Genomic DNA, 22,640 nt, shown 5'->3' with positions numbered 1-22,640 from the left:
GACTGGGGTGATATACTGCGTCCGGTGCTCCCGATGTGGCCTTTTATATATTGGTGAGACCCGACGCAGACTGGGAGACCGCTTTGCTGAACATCTACGCTCTGTCCGCCAGAGAAAGCAGGATCTCCCAGTGGCCACACATTTTAATTCCACATCCCATTCCCATTCTGACATGTCTATCCACGGCCTCCTCTACTGTAAAGATGAAGCCACACTCAGGTTGGAGGAACATAGAAACATAGAAACATAGAAAATAGGTGCAGGAGTAGGCCATTCGGCCCTTCGAGCCTGCACCGCCATTTATTATGATCATGGCTGATCATCCAACTCAGAACCCAGCCTTCCCTCCATACCCCCTGACCCCTGTAGCCACAAGGGCCATATCTAACTTCCTTTTAAACATAGCTAATGAACTGGCCTCAACAGTTTGCTGTGGCAGAGAATTCCACAGATTCACCACTCTCTGTGTGAAGAAGTTTTTCCTAACCTCGGTCCTAAAAGGCTTCCCCTCTATCCTCAAACTGTGACCCCTCGTTCTAGACCTCCCCAACATCGGGAACAATCTTCCTGCATCTAGCCTGTCCAATCCCTTTAGGATCTTATACGTTTCAATCAGATCCCCCCTCAATCTTCTAAATTCCAACGAGTACAAGCCCAGTTCATCCAGTCTTTCTTCATATGAAAGACCTGCCATCCCAGGAATCAATCTGGTGAACCTTCTTTGTACTCCCTCTATGGCAAAGATGTCTTTCCTCAGATTAGGGGACCAAAACTGCACACAATACTCCAGGTGTGGTCTCACCAAGGCCTTGTACAACTGCAGTAGTACCTCCCTGCTCCTGTACTCGAATCCTCTCGCTATAAATGCCAGCATACCGTTCGCCTTTTTCACCGCCTGCTGTACCTGCATGCCCACTTTCAATGACTGGTGTATAATGACACCCAGGTCTCGTTGCACCTCCCCTTTTCCTAATCGGCCACCATTCAGATAATAATCTGTTTTCCTATTTTTGCCACCAAAGTGGATAACTTCACATTTATCCACATTAAATTGCATCTGCCATGAGTTTGCCCACTCACCCAACCTATCCAAGTCACCCTGCATCCTCTTAGCATCCTCCTCACTGCTAACACTGCCACCCAGCTTCGTGTCATCCGCAAACTTGGAGATGCTGCATTTAATTCCCTCATCCAAGTCATTAATATATATTGTAAACAACTGGGGTCCCAGCACTGAGCCTTGCGGTACCCCACTAGTCACCGCCTGCCATTCTGAAAAGGTCCCGTTTATTCCCACTCTTTGCTTCCTGTCTGCTAACCAATTCTCCACCCACACCAATACCTTACCCCCAATACCGTGTGCTTTAAGTTTGCACACTAATCTCCTATGTGGGACCTTGTCAAAAGCCTTTTGAAAATCCAAATATACCACATCCACTGGTTCTCCCCTATCCACTCTACTAGTTACATCCTCAAAAAATTCTATGAGATTCGTCAGACATGATTTTCCTTTCACAAATCCATGCTGACTTTGTCCGATCATTTCACCGCTTTCCAAATGTGCTGTTATCACATCCTTGATAACTGACTCCAGCAGTTTCCCCACCACCGACGTTAGGCTAACCGGCCTATAATTCCCCGGTTTCTCTCTCCCTCCTTTTTTAAAAAGTGGGGTTACATTAGCCACCCTCCAATCCTCAGGAACTAGTCCAGAATCTAACGAGTTTTGAAAAATTATCACTAGTGCATCCACTATTTCTTGGGCCACTTCCTTAAGCACTCTGGGATGCAGACCATCTGGCCCTGGGGATTTATCTGCCTTCAATCCCTTCAATTTACCTAACACCACTTCCCTACTAACATGTATTTCGCTCAGTTCCTCCATCTCACTGGACCCTCTGTCCCTTACTATTTCTGGAAGATTATTTATGTCCTCCTTAGTGAAGACAGAACCAAAGTAATTATTCAATTGGTCTGCCATGTCCTTGCTCCCCATAATCAATTCACCTTATATTCCGTCTGGGTAGCCTCCAACCTGATGGCATGAACATTGACTTCTCTAACTTCCGCTAAGGCCCCACCTCCCCCTCGTACCCCATCTGTTACTCCTTTTTATGCACACATTCTTTCTCTCACTCTCCTTTTTCTCCGTCTGTCCCTCTGAATATACCTCTTGCCCATCCTCTGGGTCATCCCCCGCCCCCCTTGTCTTTCTTCCTGGACCTCCTGTCCCATGATCCTCTCGTATCCCCTTTTGCCTATCACCTGTCCAGCTCTCGGCTCTATCCCTCCCCCTCCTGTCTTCTCCTATCATTTTGCATCTCCCCCTCCCCCTCCAGCTTTCAAATCCCTTACTCACTCTTCCTTCAGTTAGTCCTGACGAAGGGTCTCGGCCTGAAACGTCGACTGCACCTCTTCCTAGAGATGCTGCTTGGCCTGCTGCGTTCACCAGCAACTTTGATGTGTGTTGCTTCTTCCCCCAAATCCAGGTCATTAATAAAAATCACAAAAAGTAGAGGTCCCAGAACAGATCCTTGTGGGACACCACTAGTCACAATCCTCCAATCTGAATGTACTCCCTCCACCACGACCCTCTGCCTTCTGCAGGCAAACCAATTCTGAATCCACCTGGCCAAACTTCCCTGGATCCCATGCCTTCTGACTATCTGAATAAGCCCACCATGTGGAACCTTGTCAAATGCCTTACTAAAATCCATATAAATCACATCCACTGCACTACTACCCTCATCTATATGCGTGGTCACCTCCTCAAAGAGCTCTATCGGGTTTGTTAGACACGATTGTTCCTGGATGGTAGCAGTTGAAGTAGATTGTGGTTGGGGTGATTTGGGTCCTCATCGACCCTACAGGCCCTTTTTACACATCTGTCCTTGTAATTGTCCTGAATCATGGGAAGTTTAGAACTATAGATGTGTTGGGCTGTCCACACCACTCTCTGCAGACTTCTGCGATTAAGAGAGGTACAGTTTCCATACCAGACAGTAATCCAGCCAGTCAGGATGCTCTCAATTGTGTCCCTTTGGAAAGTTCTTTGGATTTGGGGGCCCATACCAAACTTCCTCAACCATCTGAGGTGAAAGAGGCCCTGTTGTGCCTTTCCCACCACACTCTGGTGTGTACAGATCATGTGAGATCCTCGGTGATGTGGATGCCTAGGGACTTGAAGCCATTTACCCTCTCAACCCTAGATCCATTGATATCAATAGAGGGTACCCCTTCTCCATTCCTCCTGTAATCCACAACCAGCTCCATTGTTATTGAGGGAGAGGTTGTTTTCTTGACATCACTGTGACTGAGGATTTTAAATTGCAGCCTCTGATCACGAGTCTCAGTGAAGTAAATGCACAGGATCTTAAACTAATTTGTTTAAGCACACATGATTACTCCAGTTACGTACAAAATTTGCTTTGAAAAGGTACAACAGAATTTTACTATGGTCCTTACCTCGACAATGATATCCCTCATCAAGCCCATCCGGACAGTCATTTATGCCATTGCAGAGTTTGCTCATGTGAATACATCTTCTCGCACCAATACAGTCAAAGTGATTCACAGGACATGTGAATTCCAAGTGCCTAATACCTGTTGTGGAGGGAAAAAACATTCTTTTACAATAATCATCATTATTACAATGGAAAGAATGCAGAACATCGGCTACCTCTGTATCCATACTTATTATGGTTACATAAAATTGCTGCAAAACCCTGATTAGTCTGTACGTAAGACAGATTACTCTGTTGTCCAGTGTTATTGCCATTGTATCTATAATAGTCATTATAAATAATGAGATTTGAATTCTGCTGTCTCTTACAATATACATGATAAAACTTTAAAAATGTTCAGAGGCTTGCAATGAATTACACAGTTCACCAAGCATTCTTGACTTTGATTACAAGGTGCAATCCTCAACTCTCTAATCAGTACAGATTATATACGATATCAATTATACAGTAGGAGGATTCTAATGAAGTACTAAAGCTAATAATCTTGTTCAGCATTTGCTATAATTCATAAGTGGCCACTTAAAATAATAAAATATTGTATGTTGAAACTTCTGAGCAATTTTTATTTTTGCATCATCAAGACAGACATAAGCAAAACCAAATAAAAACCAGAAAATACTGGGAATAGTCAGCAGGTCAAGCAGCATGTGTAGAGAAGAAGGGGTTCAAACCAAATCATTAATTGAGTTTCTATTTCCTCAGTTGGCACATGATCTGCGAAGTGCTTCCGCTTTGAAGAGAGAACAAATATCATGAGTTTGATTTACTTGGAGGAGCAGAAGTTGGGATGGGAAGAGAGTGGAACTAACTGAGATATGCCAAGTTATGAGAGGCATAGATAGTGCATACTTTAAAATATTTATCCAATTGGCAAAGTGTATAAATCCAAAGGACATTGGGTTTAAGGTAAGAGTTAGGAGGTTTACAGGAAAAAAAATGTTCTATCAAAGTATGGAAAGCACTGCCCAATGAGATTTTGGAGGTAGAGATTTCTGCAACATTGAACAAGTAGCTCAAAGGGCACTTGAATCACCAAGGCATAGAAGGCCAAGGATAAAATGCTGTTAAAAGGGATTATTAAGGATAGGTATCTGATGATTTGCAAGAACACGGTGAGCAAAAGGGTTTTTTCTGCACTGTGTGACTCTATGACTCTACTTAAACAAAAATAAGGAAGCAGTATGCAGCAGAACTGCAGTTCTGAAGTGAACGCGTTGGTTGTAGTGTCAGCTATTGCAAACCTTCATGCAGAGTATACAGCATATTCAAAGACTCAGTGCGCAATGAATGCCTGGAAAACAACTAAGTAATAATTGACTTTAATATTTACTACATTATTCGTCAGCCTGAATGGCCCTTGTGCTTTTCCTACTGTAACATATATATTTTAGCCATCTATTAGATGTACCTGTGCAGATCAGAAATAACATTTCCTCCTTATTGACAATCAACAGTGGCGCACCTCAAAGATGCATGCTTAGCCCACCACTCTACTCTCTCTATACCTATAAATGTTTGGCTAGGCACAGATCAAATGTCATCTATAACTATTGTTGGCAGAATTTGAGATGGTGTTAAGGCACTCAGAAGCTAGATAGATCAGCCGGTTGAGTGGTGTCACTGCAACAACGTTTCACCCAATGTCAGTAAGACCAAGGAATTGATAGTGCGCTTCATGAAGTGGGAAGTCGAAGGAACACACACCAGTCCTCATCGAGGGATCAGAAATGGAAAGGGTGAGCAATTTCAAGTTTCTGGGCCTTAATATCTCTGAGGATCTATCCTGGGCCCAACATATTAATGCAATTATAAAGAAGGCATGGCAGCAGCTATATTTCATTAGAAGTTTCAGGAGAATTGATATGTCACTCGAAAATTTCTAGAGATGTACTGCAGAGAACATTCTAATTGGCTACATCACTGTCTAGTATGGAGGGGCCACTGCACAGGATCAAAAAAAGCTGTAAAATGCTGTAAACTCTTCCAGCTCCATCATGGGCACAGCCACCCCAGCAGCCAAGACATCTGCAAAAGGTGATGCCTTAAAAAGTTGGCATCCATCATTAAGGACACCATCACCCAGGACATGCCCTCCTCTCATTGCTACTATCAAAGAGGAGGTATAAGAGCCTGAAGACATACACTTAATGTTTCAGAGACAGCTTCTCCCCCTCTGCTATCAGATTTGTGAATGAACAATGAGCCCTTGAACACTACCTCAGTATTTTGCCTCTGTTTTTGCATTACCTGTTTAATTTTATTTTTTATCTATATACTTATTACTGTAATATATATATTTTTATAATTATTTATTGCAAAGTACTGCTGCAACAAAATAACACATTTCACAACATTGCCAATTACATTAAACCTGATTCTTATTCTGATTATTAAATAGCAATTATTGAATCATTGCTTATTGCTGATTCTTAAGAGTTCAAGGCTGGGTAGCCTCTTAACAAGCTAAACACATGGTTAACATGTTACCTTCATTCATGTAGAATTGGTTTTGATCATACATGGTCCTAATTCTACTTCCGGGGCACCAAGTAGCAGCAGTACTCTCAATGGATATGATTAAATACTCCCGTTTCAGCTTGACACAGCTAAAAAGCACAACTTCTCCCAAGGTCAGTACAGTCAACAAAGATGTCTTAATGCGTTTAAATGAACTATCGCTGCTTAAAACCCATGGAAAAAACATCAATTGTGGTTGGAGGTGCCCACGGAGGACACCTCGGAGGAGGTGAGGGTGTAGATCGGGGCTACAAGTACGCTTAAAGAAACAGGGTTTTAAGATCTATGTATCGACGATCTTGCTGGCAAACGTGTCGTCTCTGGTGAATAAAATCAATGATCTCACAGATAGGGTGATTAATCAGTGGGACATTAAGACCATGTGTGTCCTTTGTTTCACGGAATCCTAGTTAACCCCATCCGTACCGCATACAGTGATCCAGATCGACTGGTTTACTATACACTATCAGGATAGATCTATAGGATCTCTCAAAAGCAGAGGTGGAGGAGTATGCTTCATGATCAACTCTTCTTGGTGCACAAATATACCAGTGCTGTCCCAATTCTGCTCACCAGACCTGGAATATCTAGCAGTAAAGTGCTGCCCTTTTTACCTACTACGGGAGTTCTCTAGGGTTGTTTTGGTAGCAGTTTACATTCCAACTCAGGCCAATGTCAAGCAGGCTTTAGACGATCTGACTAATGGGATCAACATGCACGAAACAGCGCACCCTAATGCCTTCACCATCGTTTTGGGAGATTTTAACCGGGCCAGTCTGAAAAAATCACTAAGCAACTACCACAAATAGATCACTTGCAATACCAGAGGAAACAACGCACTGGACCATTGTGACACCACCATCAAGTATCCCTGGCATGCTATTCCACACCCTCACTTCAAGAAGTTTGATCACCTAGCTGTACTTCTACTCCCTAAGTATAGGCAGAGACTGAAGACTGCAGTATGAGCAGTGAGGACCAAGAAGGTATGGACAAGGGAAGCACAGGAGCACCTACAGGACTGCTTTGAATGGGTGGAATGGACTGTATTCAGGGATTCATCTTCATAGCTGGATGAGTATGCTGCAGTTGTTACCGACTTCATTAAAACCTGTGTGGATGAGTGTGTGCCCACAAAGATTTACTATACATTGTTACATAACCGGCAACAATGAATATCAATCGAGACAGGTTATACAAAAGCAACCAAGCATTTATTAAACATGGATAAATGATAAGGAAAAAACAAACGATAACTTTAACCGGAAGTTAACCGTTATGCAGCTGTTCAACAAATCATCAGTTGGCACTGGTTCTTAAAGCGTTAAATGCGAAAACAGTTCTTAAAGCGATAAAGTCAGACATAGTTCTTAAAATGGTAAATTCAAAAGTCCAACAGATTTATGCGTTCAATTGGGAGAGACTTCTCGGGAGAAGGATTTCTTCATAGACGCGACTTTCCTGCTGGTTCTGTCCACAGGATTCACGATGCAGCAAATAAACAGTTTAAATCAATTGACCTTGGTTTCTAGAGAGCAAACCTTTGCATGAACTCTTTTCTCTTTTGGCAAGAGTTATCCTTAATGCAGGTTGCTACTCCTTCAATGAAGACTCAATAAGGTCGGTCCTTTGTTAAACTGCTGAACAATGTCGACTCCTCTCGATCCTTCGGTCCTGTACTTTGATAAAGTCTTCACTCTCTCTTCTACTGCTGGAATAGGGTAAATCAGCACATCTAGCCAAAAATTTCCAGTCCAGTGATATTGTATCTTGCAACAGAAAGCAACACTCCATTTTAAAAATGAAACTGCGTCACAAAAACAAACACGCAACAGAAAGGGAGACACAGCACGTTCTACCTGGAAATCTAAAAACTAAAAACTAGCTACGTCATCTGAGGTCTACCCTTATATACCCGTGATACACATGTCATCACGTGACCTCACATCGGCGGGAAAATTACCTCAGGTGACCTCCAAAAGACCATTACATCATTCTCACAAAGAAAACACAGATCTCCTTGAGGCATGTAATACCATTGCCAAACCAAAAGCCGTGGATGAACCAGGAGGTACGTTGTCTGCTGAAGGCTAGATATGTGGCATTCAAGTCTGGTGACCCAGGCTTGTACCAGAAAACCAAGTATGATATATGGAGGGCTATTTCAAGGGCAAAGAGACAATATCGAATGAGGTTGGAGGCAACATCAGATGCACGACAACTCTGGTAGGGTCTGCAAGATATTACTTTCTACAAAGCGAAACCCAATAGTATGAATGACAGTGATGCTTCACTACCAGATGAACTCAACTCATTCTATGCACACTTAAAGAGGGAGAACACAACTACACCTTTGAGAGGAAGATCTCTGCTGCACCTGATGACCCTGTGATCTCTGTCTCAGAGGCTGATGTTGGGCTGTCTTTAAACAGAGTGAACCCTTGCAAGGCGGAAGGTCCCGATTGAGTACCTGGTAAGAATCTGAAAACCTGTGCCAACCAACTAGCAGGAATATTCAAGGAAATTTTCAACCTCTCACTGCCATTTGCTTCAAAAAGGCAACAATTATACCAGAACCTAAGAAGAATAATGTGGGCTGCCTTAATGACTATCACTCGGTAGTACTCACATCAACAGTGATGAAATGCCTTGAGAGGTTGGTCATGACTGGACTGAATTCTTGCCTCAGCAAGGACCTGGACCCATTGCAATTTGTCCATCGCCACAATGGGTCAACGGCAGACACAATCTCAATGGCTCTCCACACTGCTTTAGACCACCTGGACAGTACAAACACCTACGTCAAGATGCTGTTCATCAAATATAGCTCAGCATTTAATACCATTTTTCCCACAATCCTGATTGAGAAGTTGCAGAACCTGGGCCTCTGTACCTCCCTCTGCAATTGGATTCTTGACTTCCTAACTGGAAGACCACAATCTGTGCGGATTGGTGATAACATATCCTCCTCGATGACAAGCAACACTGGTGCATCAGGAGTGTGTGCTTAACCCACTGCTCTACTCTCAATATACCCATGACTGTGTGGCTAGGCATCGCTGAAAAATTATCTATAAATTTGTTGAGGATACAACCATTGTTGGTAGAATCTCAGGTGGTGACAAGAGGCCGTACAGGAGTGAGATATGCCAATTAGTGGAGTGGTGCTGCAGCAACAGCCTGGCATTCAACATCAGTAAGATGGTAGACCTGATTGTGGACTTCAGGAAGGGTAAGACGAAAGAACACATACCAGTCCTTATAGAGGGATCAGAAGTGAAAAGAGTGAGCAGCTTCAAGTTCCTGGGTGTCAAGATCTCTGAAGATCAAACCTGGTCCCAACATATCGATGTAGTTATAAAGAAAGCAAGACAGTGGCTATACTTCATTTGGAGTTTGAAGAGATTGAGCATGTGAACAAATACACTCAAAAAATTCTATAGTTGTACTGTGGAGAGCATTCTGAGAGGCTGCATCACCGTCTGGTATGGAAGGGCTACTGCACAGGACCGAAAGAACCTGTAGAAAGTTGTAAATCTAGTCAGCTCCATTTGGGTACCAGCCCACAAAGTACCCAGGACATTTTTAGGGAGCAGTTTCTCAGAAAGGAAGCCATTAATAAGGACCTCCAGCACCCAGGGTGTGCCCTTTATACACTATTACCATCAGGTAGGAGGTACAGAAGCCTGAAGGCACACACTCAACAATTCAGGAACAGCTTCTTCCCCTCCGCAATCTGAATCCTAAAAGGACATTGAATCTTTGGAGCAACATACATCAAAGTTGCTGGTGAACGCAGCAGGCCAAGCAGCATCTATAGGAAAAGGTGCAGTCGACGTTTCAGGCCACTACCTCACTTTTTTTAATATACAGTATTTATGTTTTTGCACAATTTTAATCTGTTATATATATGTAATTGATTTACATGTTTATTTATTATTATTTATTTTATTTATTCTTTTTTTTCTCTCTGCTTGATTATGTATTGCATTGAACTGCTGCTGCTAAGTTAACAAATTTCACATCACATGCCGGTGATAATAAACCTGATTCTGATTCTGAATTGTAAATTTTTCTCATGCCAATTGTTTTTTGCACTTATTAGGGAGAGGTTATTTGTGTCCTGTATAATACCATTTATTTTTTCATAGGTCAGATTGAGATATTTAAGAATATGTACGTAATATGAGCATAATATTTCAAAAATATTAGTTTTTCCATCTATTGTCCAATCAAATTTGGATATGCTCAGCAAAACATAAATAGTTCCATGTACCTAACCTTTAGCAGGGCAGAAACTATAAACTTACAACAGTAATTGTAACTACTGTGTTGAAAATCCTACCATGTGGTGTAGTCACTCCTAAAATGCATACTGTCACATTTATACTACTCTTTTTCCCCTTTAATAATAAATAAGAAGCCCCCCAAAGTAAGAATTTACATGTAAATCCAATAAGTTAATTATTTACAACAATATGCAGCTATGAAAGTAACTCAACTATAAATTCCCTGTCTCTTTATTAATTGAACTCTTCACTATGCTCTGCAATATTTACTTCGGGGATTGAAAATCTCAGCTGACCACAAGTCCAGAGACGTCTAAAGCCACTCCAGTGATAAATTGTGTCAAAACAATTGCTGTCATAATTGTGAATATAGCATATTAAATACTTGTGACGACCATCTTACAGGTAAGTGTTCACAAGAAGGCATTAACATAAAATATGAATGATATGTTATTCTTTAAGTTGTGATTGGTACATTACTTGATGTTATTAATCCAGTCATTTTAAACTCCATCTTCACCTCTTGGGATTATCTCCAAAACATTGAACTCTGCTATGACTCTTTACATTTTTTGGTCTTCTTGTAACTAGTGATGCCATGTTCATTTCACATTCATGTTCATTAACTGTCCACAATGGAATTCCAGAACTGTGACACGTTGGATTGCAGTTCTCTCTCGCAGCATCTAACTCATTCTCTGCTAAGTTCATAGAATCATACTGCATGGGAAATGGCCCTTCAGCTGACAGAATCTGCATTGGAAGTCACCCATTAATACTGATATACATTGCTTGCATTCCCATCAGTTCCCAAGATTTTGCTGTTTCTATCACTCTAGGGCAATTTACAGAGACCAACAATTTGTGGGATGTGAGAGAAAACAGGAGCACTTAAAGAAAACATGCAGAGCCACAGGAAAAGCATGCAGATGTCAGATTAAACCCAGGTTGATGGAAATGTGTGGCAGCAGCTCAACTACCTAAACTAAGCAATAACCACTGGACAGCATTTTTTTTTCAGAAGTGTTGCTTCCTCTAATTTTTTTTGTTTATAATAGACTGCTTGAAGCTGAACACAAATATAATTTCAGACTACTTGTATCACATAGCAATTTGGAGAAATAGGAAATTAAATTTTATTGAATATAATGTGCTTAATTGCACAATTGTGCTGACTCTTTGCAATAGTTCAATGAAGCTAAAAATGTTTTGTTGATGAATTTTGTTTGTACTGAGGCTCCTCGCTTAAGTACTCAACAATAATTAGCCAGCTTCCCTGATGCTGTTTCTCCATGACCGCAGTGTCCTGGTGAAACCCTTCACCATGTTTATCATTGATAGTTCCAACATTTGCAGGAATGAAATCTAAATAGGAATTCAGAAAATGAATCTTTAGTGACATGTTGCACTTCATGGTTTTGTATGCTTGAAGCATGTTGTCAACTGGCTGCACATCTTTTGGTGCTTTGTGGTTGCCAAGAACATTTTCAACAACATCCTTAAATCCCTTCCATGCAATTTTCTCTTGTCTCTCTATGAGTTCTTCGACTTGCCTATCATTGATGACCTGTTTGATTTGTGGACCAAAAAAAAATCTTCCTTAATCTTGACATCAGTAATTATGACTTGAATTATGATTTGAAAAATCAGATATAGACAATTTCAAAAAAATAGAGCATGATGGGGAGATTTCATGGTGAGCTTCACGATCAGCAGCCCAAAATCCGTAAGGTATATCTGAAAGTATTCAGGAAGCAAAATCTTTGTTTTCCATTGTAACCAATATGTTCAATTCACACTATTCAGCTATTTTCGTAAACAGCGAGGATATCATAGACATGGAGCTCTTCCTTTGCAAGCATGCAGTCTTATTTTTTACAACACTTTTCTGAGAGTCAATTAATATTAATGCCTCAGTAGCTCATGCTGAGCTTTTTGTTTCTCATCTTATTTAGAGATTCTTGTAATGGCACAACTGTTGCCATGAGACTTTACGAACTGGCTGTTTCATTATGGACTCTTCGTCAAACTGCATGTCATCATTCTCAAATTATCAAGTCACTGTCTGAGTAATGCCTTTGATTAAAGCTGTTCATAATTGACCATCTGCCACCACCTCTGGACTGAGAACATCTTTCCGTCTGGGACACTTTACTACAATGTAATTGCTGATGGCTTGTCATTTTGCTTCACAGCCATACTTCTTAATCTCTTGGTGGCCTCTGCAGGTGCTCTAGTAATTGAAACTTTGTACCTATATTTCACCGTCTTCAAAATATAAGGGTATAGCACGATGGAGAATATATAATAGGCATGATTGCACAGTACATAAGTTGCTGGATGAACTCACAAGAATTCTAAACTCTGCTCCAGAGACATGAATATGATTTCCACTGTCGGTGAATAGGAAGTTTTAATTCAAGTAGAAATACAAGGAATTTAGAAAAGCTGTTTTTAACTTCTGTATTGATAGAGAGGGAAAATAGTCCATTTGGATCACTACTGCTGTTCTGAGGAGAAAATCTAGTGTCATTAGCTAATCTGGTCTATATCTAACTCCACACTCTCAATATAATTAACTGGTGATTGCTCTCTCAGATTATGAGTAACTGAAAATATACAATAACCATCAACAATACAAGTAAAGTCCCGTTCTTGGGAAAATCATAACACCCGTGTGACCCATGGCAAACTATTCAAATGTCCAAGCTTTCCAGGCAGACATCTTAATATGCATTGGCCAGATATCCTTCTGGCAAGGTCTCAAATTTAGCTGCTTAGTTTTCCTCTCATCGTAAGTTTAAAATCCTTTCCAGATGACCTGTTGTCAAATTCCATCTGCATTGGTGCAACACCACCTGGGCTTTGTTCACCACAGCCTCCCTGAATGCAGTCTCATCCTAGGTTCTTTCATTTCTCACCATTTTCTATAATTATTTCATTGGAATTGCAGACTGTAATCTGCTCAAACAATGCTGAGGTTCTTGGAAATCTTCACTTCCAAATGTCATGAAACTATGAAAAATAGTCCTTCAACCTGATGATTCAGTCAGAGTGATGGACTCCAAAGATCATTAGTACAAGTTTAGAATCCTTGACACTGACAGACGAATGTGTCCATCTGTTTCCACTGGAGAACTCAAGTAAACTTCTCAGCAAACCCGAAGACAAATGGATTTGCTGTCGTATAGATATAAGTACTGGTAGCTGCCTCTGTGGTCAATAAATTGGATAAGTTAAATACTGTACATTGTTGGAGTTGTGCAGAGGATGTTATTCAACATTCATATTTCCAGCATCTCATTATCTCGTTTTACTCTGTGCATGTTGCTAAAGTAGTACTGTTCCATACCCTGGTCCCTGTATATTTGAGGCAAATATTTACAGGGAGCAATTTCCTTTAGGCACTTTCGAGTCTGTGCAATACATTCTACAATATGGTAACTGTAACAAAAGGCTCAAATAACGAATATTTTGAGATCTTTATATGCTTCTATGATCTCATTGGTGAAGCCTTCTGCATTTCACATTCACTTAGCCTTCTGTTTTTCTCACTGAACCCATATGCAATGTCCATCCAAATCAGCCTTGAGAAGACAGCAAAATTAACTACTGCATTGGAGATGTACTTAGCCTCACAATCATAAGTGTAAAGAGAGTAGAGCAGGGGACCAAGCTCACAGTCTTATGGTGCACCTCTGCTGATAGTGATTGTGGAGGAGATGTTGCTAATCTGAATTGACTGGGATCTGCAAGGAATGAAATCAAAGATCCAGTTGCACAAGGAGCTATTGAGCCCTAGGTCTTGGAGCTTACTGATTAGTTCTTGATGAGAATATAGTGTTAAATGCAGAGCTCTAGTCAATGAATAGTATTCCGATGCATGCATCTTCACTGTCCAGATGTTCCAGGGCTGAGTGAAGAGTTAATGACATGGTATCTGCTGTTGATCTGTTTTGACAGTAGGCAGGAGTTGACATGTTTCACGGAGATCAGTACATTTTGGCCCAATTAATTGTCTGCCCCAATCAGCTGAAGTTTCATGGAAATAGTCAAGAAGGTATAAAAGAGACAAACTAACAAACAACCATTTAACTGAGTAACAAATTACATATTTACATTATTGTGTGACAGGAGAACACCTAACAAAGTACAACAGTCTCTGCATTATTACTTTGTTCATTATTATTGGATATTATTGCTCATTATTATTGCACATTATTGTGTATATTACTACTCTGTATTTCATTATTAGTTACATCTGCACACTGCAAAGTTTGTTTTTAAATGTTGCAGCTGTAATGAAAGAATTTCCCACTTGGGATCAATAAAGGACTTACTATTATTATTATTACTGACTGAGAAATTAATCCAGTGTATGCGGCCTTGCTTTTTTTTTGATTATCTGTAACTGAAAAAAATTATCGTGGAAATTTAGTGACACCACTTCATTTTCACTCATGTCTATTTCTGGCATTTCCAAACCTGAATGCTTGAAACTGCAGAAAAAAAAACAGTTCTGAATTTTCTTAATGTTTATTTCTGTCCAACCATCAGTGACAAAATTATTGCTTTTTGAACACATGCACACACAACTGATGATATTTATAAAGTGTTCACTCTAAGCATGCTGTAGTGTGAAATGCAAGTGCATGTGACTGATGCTAGGTAGAAACTGTTCAGCATCAGTCCGCTGTCCCAGTTGGAAGACATACAGTCCCAACTAAACAAAGGGAATCTGAGCTATTTTCATGATTAGGTGTTATTCTTTAAGAGTTGTCCTAAAAAACAGTGCCCCAATTAACTCACGCAACACACATCAAAGTTGCTGGTGAACGCAGCAGGCCAGGCAGCATCTCTAGGAAGAGGTACAGTCGATGTTTCAGGCCGAGACCCTTCGTCAGGACTAACTGAAGGAAAAGTTAGTAAAAGATTTGAAAGTGGGAGGGGGAGGGGGAGATCCAAAATGATAGGAGAAGACAGGAGGGGGAGGGATGGAGCCAAGAGCTGAACAGGTGATTGGCAAAGGGGATATGAGAGGATCATGGGACAGGAGGCCCAGGGAGAAAGACAAGGGGGGGGGAACCCAGAGGATGGGCATGGGGTATAGTCAGAGGGACAGAGGGAGAAAAAGGAGAGTGAGAGAAAGAATGTGTGTATAAAAATAAATAACAGATGGGGTACGAGGGGGAGGTGGGGCATTAGCGGAAGTTTGAGAAATCAATGTTCATGCCATCAGGTTGGAGGCTACCCAGACTGAATATAAGGTGTTGTTCCTCCAACCTGAGTGTGGCTTCATCTTTACGGTAGAGGAGGCCATGGATAGACATGTCAGAATGGGAATGGGATGTGGAATTAAAATGTGTGGCCACTGGGAGATCCTGCTTTCTCTGGCGGACAGAGCGTAGGTGTTCAGCAAAGCGGACTCTCAGTCTGTGTTGGGTCTCGCCAATATATAGAAGGCCACATCGAGAGCACCAGACGCAGTATATCACCCCGGCCGACTCACAGGTGAAGTGTCGCCTCACCTGGAAGGACTGTCTGGGGCCATGAATGGTGGTAAGGGAGGAAGTGTAAGGGCATGTGTAGCACTTGCTCCACTTACAACACCTTATGCTAATGCCCCACCTCCCCCTCGTACCCCATCCGTTATTTATTTTTATACACACATTCTTTCTCTCACTCTCCTTTTTCTCCCTCTGTCCCTCTGACTATACCCCATGCCCATCCTCTGGGTCCCCCCCACCTTTTGTCTTTCTCCCTGGGCCTCCTGTCCCATGATCCTCTCATATCCCCTTTGCCAATCACCTGTCCAGCTCTTGGCTCCATCCCTCCCCCTCCTGTCTTCTCCTATCATTTTGGATCTCCCCCTCCCCCTCCCACTTTCAAATCTCTTACTAACTTTTCCTTCAGTTAGTCCTGACGAAGGGTCTCGGCCTGAAACGTCGACTGCACCTCTTCCTAGAGATGCTGCCTGGCCTGCTGCGTTCACCAGCAACTTTGATGTGTGTTGCTTGAATTTCCAGCATCTGCAGAATTCCTGTTGTTTGCCCCAATTAACTGATGGCTAAATGAACGGGAATCCACTGTAAATACTGTAGGTAGGTAGATTAATAGATCAATAGATAAGTAGTTAGAAAGCGTGCAAAACATTGGTGCAGCAATTAGTTGCTCAGTGTTATCAACGAAGAGTTTGCATGAGGATTTCCTCAACGTTCTTCAGCATCTTATCACCAAAATATGTTAGTTATCCTAATAATTGACTACTGTGAGTTATGCTTGGTGTAGGTGGGTGGTAGGTGAAAAAGGAGGAGCTGATGGGTTTTTGAGAAAGGATCGGTTAAAGAGAAATAATTTGGACTGCGGATGGATGGGATTGTTTCAAGAGGTGTCACAGACTCCATAGGCCAAAAGGCCACCTTCTCTGTCATGGGAAAACTGTTTAAGATGATAGCACTCATAACTTGATCTTGGCCAGTTGTTGAGTTATCATGTCTTAACCTAATGGAAACAGGTAATTTTGAAAACACTCAGGTCAAGCAGCATCTGAGGAAAGAGAGTCATGGTTATCAGTGTTAATGTTTCATGTTGAAGATTCTTTGTCAGTTTGACACCCCTTTGTTGAGACATGTAACTTTAATGTTCTTTCACGTTCCACTTGTTTTATGTTTTAATTTCAGATTTCCAACAGCTGTGAACATTTTGAAATAAGTGCCTGTTGATTTAATTTCTAAAGCAAAGGGTGGCGTCCCTACCAAAGGACGTGCATGTTGCTCCTTCCCCCTGCTAGCCTGTGGGTCACCCTTGGGCAAGGTGCAGCATCTGCTTAGACCCCAGTCTGGGTCACGTGATGCCATAGGAGCTAGTGGAGGATGGTCATATGAACAGCTGGCAACCACTGTAACCACTGATGCGAGGCAGACAATTCTGAAGAGCGTTGATAATGGCTGGGGCCACCCATCCAGTAAACATACTGCCCAGAAGAAGGCAATGGCAAGCCACTTCTGTAGAATTTGCCAAGAACTATCATGGTCATAGACCATGATCACCCACATTTTACAGCATGGCACATAATGATGATGATGAATGCAAAGTACACTGTATATGTTCACTCAAATTCATCTGATTTTTTTCAAGAAAAAATAATCAAAATAAACACTATTATTTCTACATAATTGTTATATAACTATGGTTTATAATGCCTTTAGAAATTACATTAATGCTGAAATGCACAGAACTTAGTTAGGCAATCATTAAATGTAAACCTTTTCTCAAGTTCTACATATACACATAGAAGAAAATGAGCATTGGAAGAGGGCAACCTTTTTATATATTTCTGTTGACCTTACAAATTGGAACTCGTCGTAAAGCATAATGGTTAATATTTGCTGTGAAATGGACATTAGAAACATCGGGTACATTCATTAGTATAATCAATTTATCTCCTAAGCATTTAAATTATAAAAACATAAAAAAATTCAATCTTAAAAAGTATGACAACGAAGTGGACACTTTTATGGCTTTAACATTGAGAGAGGCTTGAATCCGCATGCAGTTAATAGACAGGAGCAGCAGGATTTACTTAAGTAAATCATGTTGCCATGTAGTAGCTCAAAAATAGAAATGTTCATTTAATACATCCTGGAGAGATTGAGTTTTTTTAAAGTGCAGAAGTGTAATTGGCATTTGATAAATGTTCCTGAGGAGTTTAAAGTCACATATTTCTAGATAGCTGCATTTGTACCATTATTTCACAATATGAAATGCTTCAGTTCATCTGATCTCAACTATCGGAAGTAAAACAGAAGTTGCTGAATGTCAAAAATATATGCATGTTTTCTAATGTAAGCACCAGGAATTCTGCAAATGCTGGAAATTCAAGCAACACACATCAGATTTGCTGGTGAACGCAACAGGCCAGGCAGCATCGCTAGGAAGATGTACAGTCGACGTTTCGGGCCGAGACCCTTCGTCAGGACTAACTGAAGGAAGAGCTAGTAAGAGATCTCTTCCTTCAGTTAATCCTGACGAAGGGTCTCGGCCCGAAACGTCGACTGTACCTCTTCCTAGAGATGCTGCCTGGCCTGCTCCGTTCACCAGCAAATTTGATGTGTGTTGCGTGTTTCCTAATATTTTATTGTATGCTTGATTTTTACGAGTGCTCAGTGTATGTGCTCATTGCCATCAGGCACAAATCAGCTATGAATGATTTTGATAACAATGATTAAATTTGAATGTATATTTAAGCATTTCATAGTAGACATTGAATCTCCAGGAGAGAACTGGAGCATTTCTAGGTTGGAACAGAGACTGCATCACATCACAAGTAGATGGATCGACAGTTAATTGACAATGTACTCATGTGGACTGATTGAGAAATTGTAAAAAAAAGCACAAGTCTCCAGTGCTTTCTTCACTCATTAGTCATTTATTAAATTTTGTTTTCTTTCTCCCAGAGAATAACATGACTGCATGGGAGTATTGTCATGCTCCAGACAGCTCAAGTATGTCACAGGCATTGAAGCCCAGCTGGTTTCTTCCTGTCCATAAATTTGTATGCTTAGCCAATTTTAACACTTCAGTTAGCTTCTTACTGCACATTTCAGATATAAGCAGACTGAATCCATGGCATGAATACTCTATCACAAAAGCATAAATATCTGAAAAAGCCTCTTGGACTTTATCATGCACATTCTTTGACATTATCTGACAGCTTAGCGGCAATCATCTTTCTGGAAATTTTTAAATTTTTACTGATTCTATCGAAGCTAAATAGGAAAAATAATACAGATTTCAAGTCCATCAGATAACATTCTGACAACACCGTAATAATATAAATCAATTTTCAGCTATAAATAAGCCACTGCTTTGCAGTCCAATGCTTTTAAGGATTTATTTCTGCAATGTGATTTTTTTAACTTTCTCATAAATATGTAACAGAGATAGATTCTTGAAACTGACAATTAAAGATATGCATTTGGGCAAGTCAAGTTGTAAAATTCCAAGTTTATACCACCCATTTGTTTTCAAATCATGGAGGGTGAAGACAGAGAGTTAGAATAAATGAGTATTTTCTTGCTGGAAGGATGTTACTTGTTGGATTGCCTGAGGATCAATCTTGCCCCTAAATTATTCCTTATAGAATCAGAGCGTTACATAGCACAGAAACAAGTCCACAGCTCAACTTGTCCATGCCAACCAAAGTACCTCCCTGAGCTAGTCCCATTTACTTATATTTGGCCCACATCTTTCTCAACATTTCCTATGCATTTATCTGTCCACATTTATTTTAAATGTTGTAATCATAACTGCCTCCACCATTCCTCTGGCAGCTCATTTCATATATCTATCACCCTCTGTGAAAAAGCCTCTCAAAGTCCAACCTTGCATCTTCATCGTGACAGGTGGAAATGGGTAAGGCCAGCCAACAGGGCTGTGATGAAGCTGTATAGGCCAATCCCCTGGATAGTGGATGCAATGGATTGCAGAAGCACTGACGAACTCCAACCAGACCATTGACTTCTGAGGGCGATGGAGACGGAAGGTCATCTATGGCCTATGCTCCACTTGGAGCTAAGAGCCCAAGGCAAGTCTGTGAGAGTAATTTACCCCTCAGGTCAATTTAGCACATTACTCCTCTCATCTTAAACCTCTAGTTTTAGATGCCCCTATCCTAGAAAGTTACATCAAGCATCAAACTTACCGATTTCTCTTACAAATTTCAAAATTCACAGTTCAATGTAATTTTATTATCAAAGTACAAATCTGTCATCATATACAGACCAAGATTTATTGCCTTGTTGTCATTCATAGTAAATACAAGAACCATAATAGAATCAATGAAAGACTGCATCCAACAGGATGGACAAACAACCAATGTGCAAAAGACAACAAACTTCAAGTACAAAACAGAAAGAAAAATAAAATAAATATAATAATAAATAAATAAGCAATAAATATTGAGAATACAAGATTACAGGTCCTTGACTGTTCAGTAATGGAACAAGTAAAGTTATCCTTTCTGTTTCAGGAGCTTGATGGTTGAGGGGTAAGGAGTGCCCCTGAAAATGGTGATGTGGATACTGAAGCTCCTGTACCTTCTTCCTGATGACAGTAGTGATAAGAGAGCTTTGTCTGGGTGGTCAGGGTCCTTGATGACAGATGATGTTTTATTGCAAAGGTGCTCCATGCAGATGTGCTCAAAAGTGGGGATAGCTTTATCAACTATGGACTAGGCTAATCTTATAAATCAATGTAAAGTCACCCCTCGTTTACTTGCTCCAGCAAAACAGTCTTTCCTTATAACTCAAGGCTTCCAGTCTCAGTATAATACTTGTTAATCTTTTCTGTACTTTCCCTAGCTTATTTACATCTTTCCTATAGTGTGACCAGATTTGTGCACAACTTTCTTGGTGCAATCTCACTAAAATCCTCTACAGCCTATAACTTAAACTCCCAACTCTTGTACACAATGTCACATTCTTTGAAAGCTGGCATTCCATATGACTTCTTCACCAACCTGTCGACCTATGATGCCACTTTTAGGGAACTATGTATGTACTTGTACCCCTGGGGTCTCTCTGTTCTGCAACACTACCCTGGTCCCTGTCAAATTCTGCCCATGTTCTACCCTAATTTAACTTCCCAAAATGATCACTTTGATTCATATCCCATCTGCCATTCTTATGCACATTTTCTCAGTTGATCTTGATCCACCTGTAATCTTAGACAACCTTCTTAAGTATCCACCACTCCAACAATTTTGATGTTATCCACAGATTGATGCTACCTACATTCTCATCCAAAATTGAGAAGTGAGAAATACAGGCTCACCATCGGTCAGAGGCTCCTAAATTGACAACAAACATCCACTGCCACCTTTTGCTCCTTCCACCAAGCAGATTTTATATCCGGTTCGTAAACACAAGAGATTCTGCAGATGTTGGAAATCCAAAGCAACACACCAAATTCTGGAGCAACTCAGCAGGTCAGGCAGCATCAATGGTGAGGACTAAGGAGTCAATGAGGCTCTTCATCCGTCCTCATGAAGAGTTTCAGCCTGAAATGTTGACTCCTTAATCATCTCCAGAAGGGTCTTGGCCTTCCTCTCCGTAGATGTTGCTTGACCTGTTGAGTTCCTGCTGAATTGTGTATGTGTTATCTTGTATCCAATTTACTACCTCACCCTGGATCCCATGTGATCTAACCTTCTGGACTAGTCTACCATGTGGGATCTTGTCAAAAGACTTGCTACATTCCTTATAGATGCCTTATACCACCCTGCCTTCATTAATCATCTTAGTCACCTTTTCAAAAAAACTCTATTAAATTCATATGATCGCTCACATACAGGTCCAGGCTGACTAGCCCTGAACAGTCCTGGTTTTTCTGAATCGGGGTTCCCAACCTGGTGTCCATGAACACCATTAATGCTAGGTTAATGCTAGGGATCCATGTCATAAAAGAAGTTGGGAACCCCTGTGCTAAAAAAGATGGATCCTGTCTCTCAAAATTTCCTCCACTATCTCTCTCACCATTTGACATTAGGCTCATCGGCCTGTCATTGTCTGGCTTTCTATGTAGTTCCTCGAAAATGAAAATAGAGTATTAGCCTCCTTATACTCATTCAACACCTTACAAGGCCTAAGGAATATAGAAAATCTCTTCCAGGCTACATCAATTTCTATACTTTTTTCCCAAACATTCTAGGATGCATGACATCAGGCACTGGGAAATTATCCATTTTATGCTTTGAAAGACTGATAATTTTCCTTGTTTGTGTTACTTATATTAATGACGTGGAGAAGGGGCCAGAATGTGAATTATCCAAGTTGTTGATGACGCGAAAATAGAGCATTGCTTCAATGAGGGTATTTGTACTCTGCGGCACAACACAGGCAGATTGAGTAATTGGGCAAAAATATTGTCAAATGGAGTTTAATGTGGGAAAATATGAACTCAAACACTTTTTAAAATGAGCCAGAAGACAGAATATTATCTAAATGGGGAGGCACTGCAAATATATGCAGAGGGATCCAGGTATTCTTATGCATGAGTCACAAAAATGCTAGCGGGCACTTACAACAAGATGGTAGGAAGGCAAATGGCACATTGGTCCTTATTGCAGGAAGTTTGGAGATTAGACAGAGAAAAGCATTGTTACAATCATATTGGGTGCTGGGTTTTGGTCCCCTTATATAAATTAAAATAAACTTGCAAACTCCAGAAGAGATCCACTTAGTAATTCCTGGGATGAGACAGTTGACTTATCATAAGTGGCTAATCCCAGGTATTCCGAAGAATGAGGGTT

The 22,640-nt window shown here is 40.8% G+C and overlaps 1 protein-coding gene across 1 annotated transcript in view; it reads right to left on the bottom strand.

The window, feature by feature from the left end:
* LOC134346855 (low-density lipoprotein receptor-related protein 1-like) overlaps positions 1–22,640 on the bottom strand; it is a 2,119,020-nt gene that overhangs the window by 1,493,884 nt on the left and 602,496 nt on the right. Inside the window, exon 3 of the mRNA XM_063048628.1 lies at positions 3,466–3,603. Within this exon, the coding sequence (XP_062904698.1) occupies positions 3,466–3,603 (138 nt within the window). The remainder of the gene's footprint in view (positions 1–3,465; positions 3,604–22,640) is intronic.

Source organism: Mobula hypostoma, chromosome 5 (genome assembly GCF_963921235.1).
Source record: "Mobula hypostoma chromosome 5, sMobHyp1.1, whole genome shotgun sequence".
NCBI classification, from domain to species: Eukaryota; Metazoa; Chordata; class Chondrichthyes; order Myliobatiformes; family Myliobatidae; genus Mobula; species Mobula hypostoma.
Note: the sequence above shows the minus strand (reverse complement) of the source record. Positions and strands in the feature narration are given on the sequence as shown.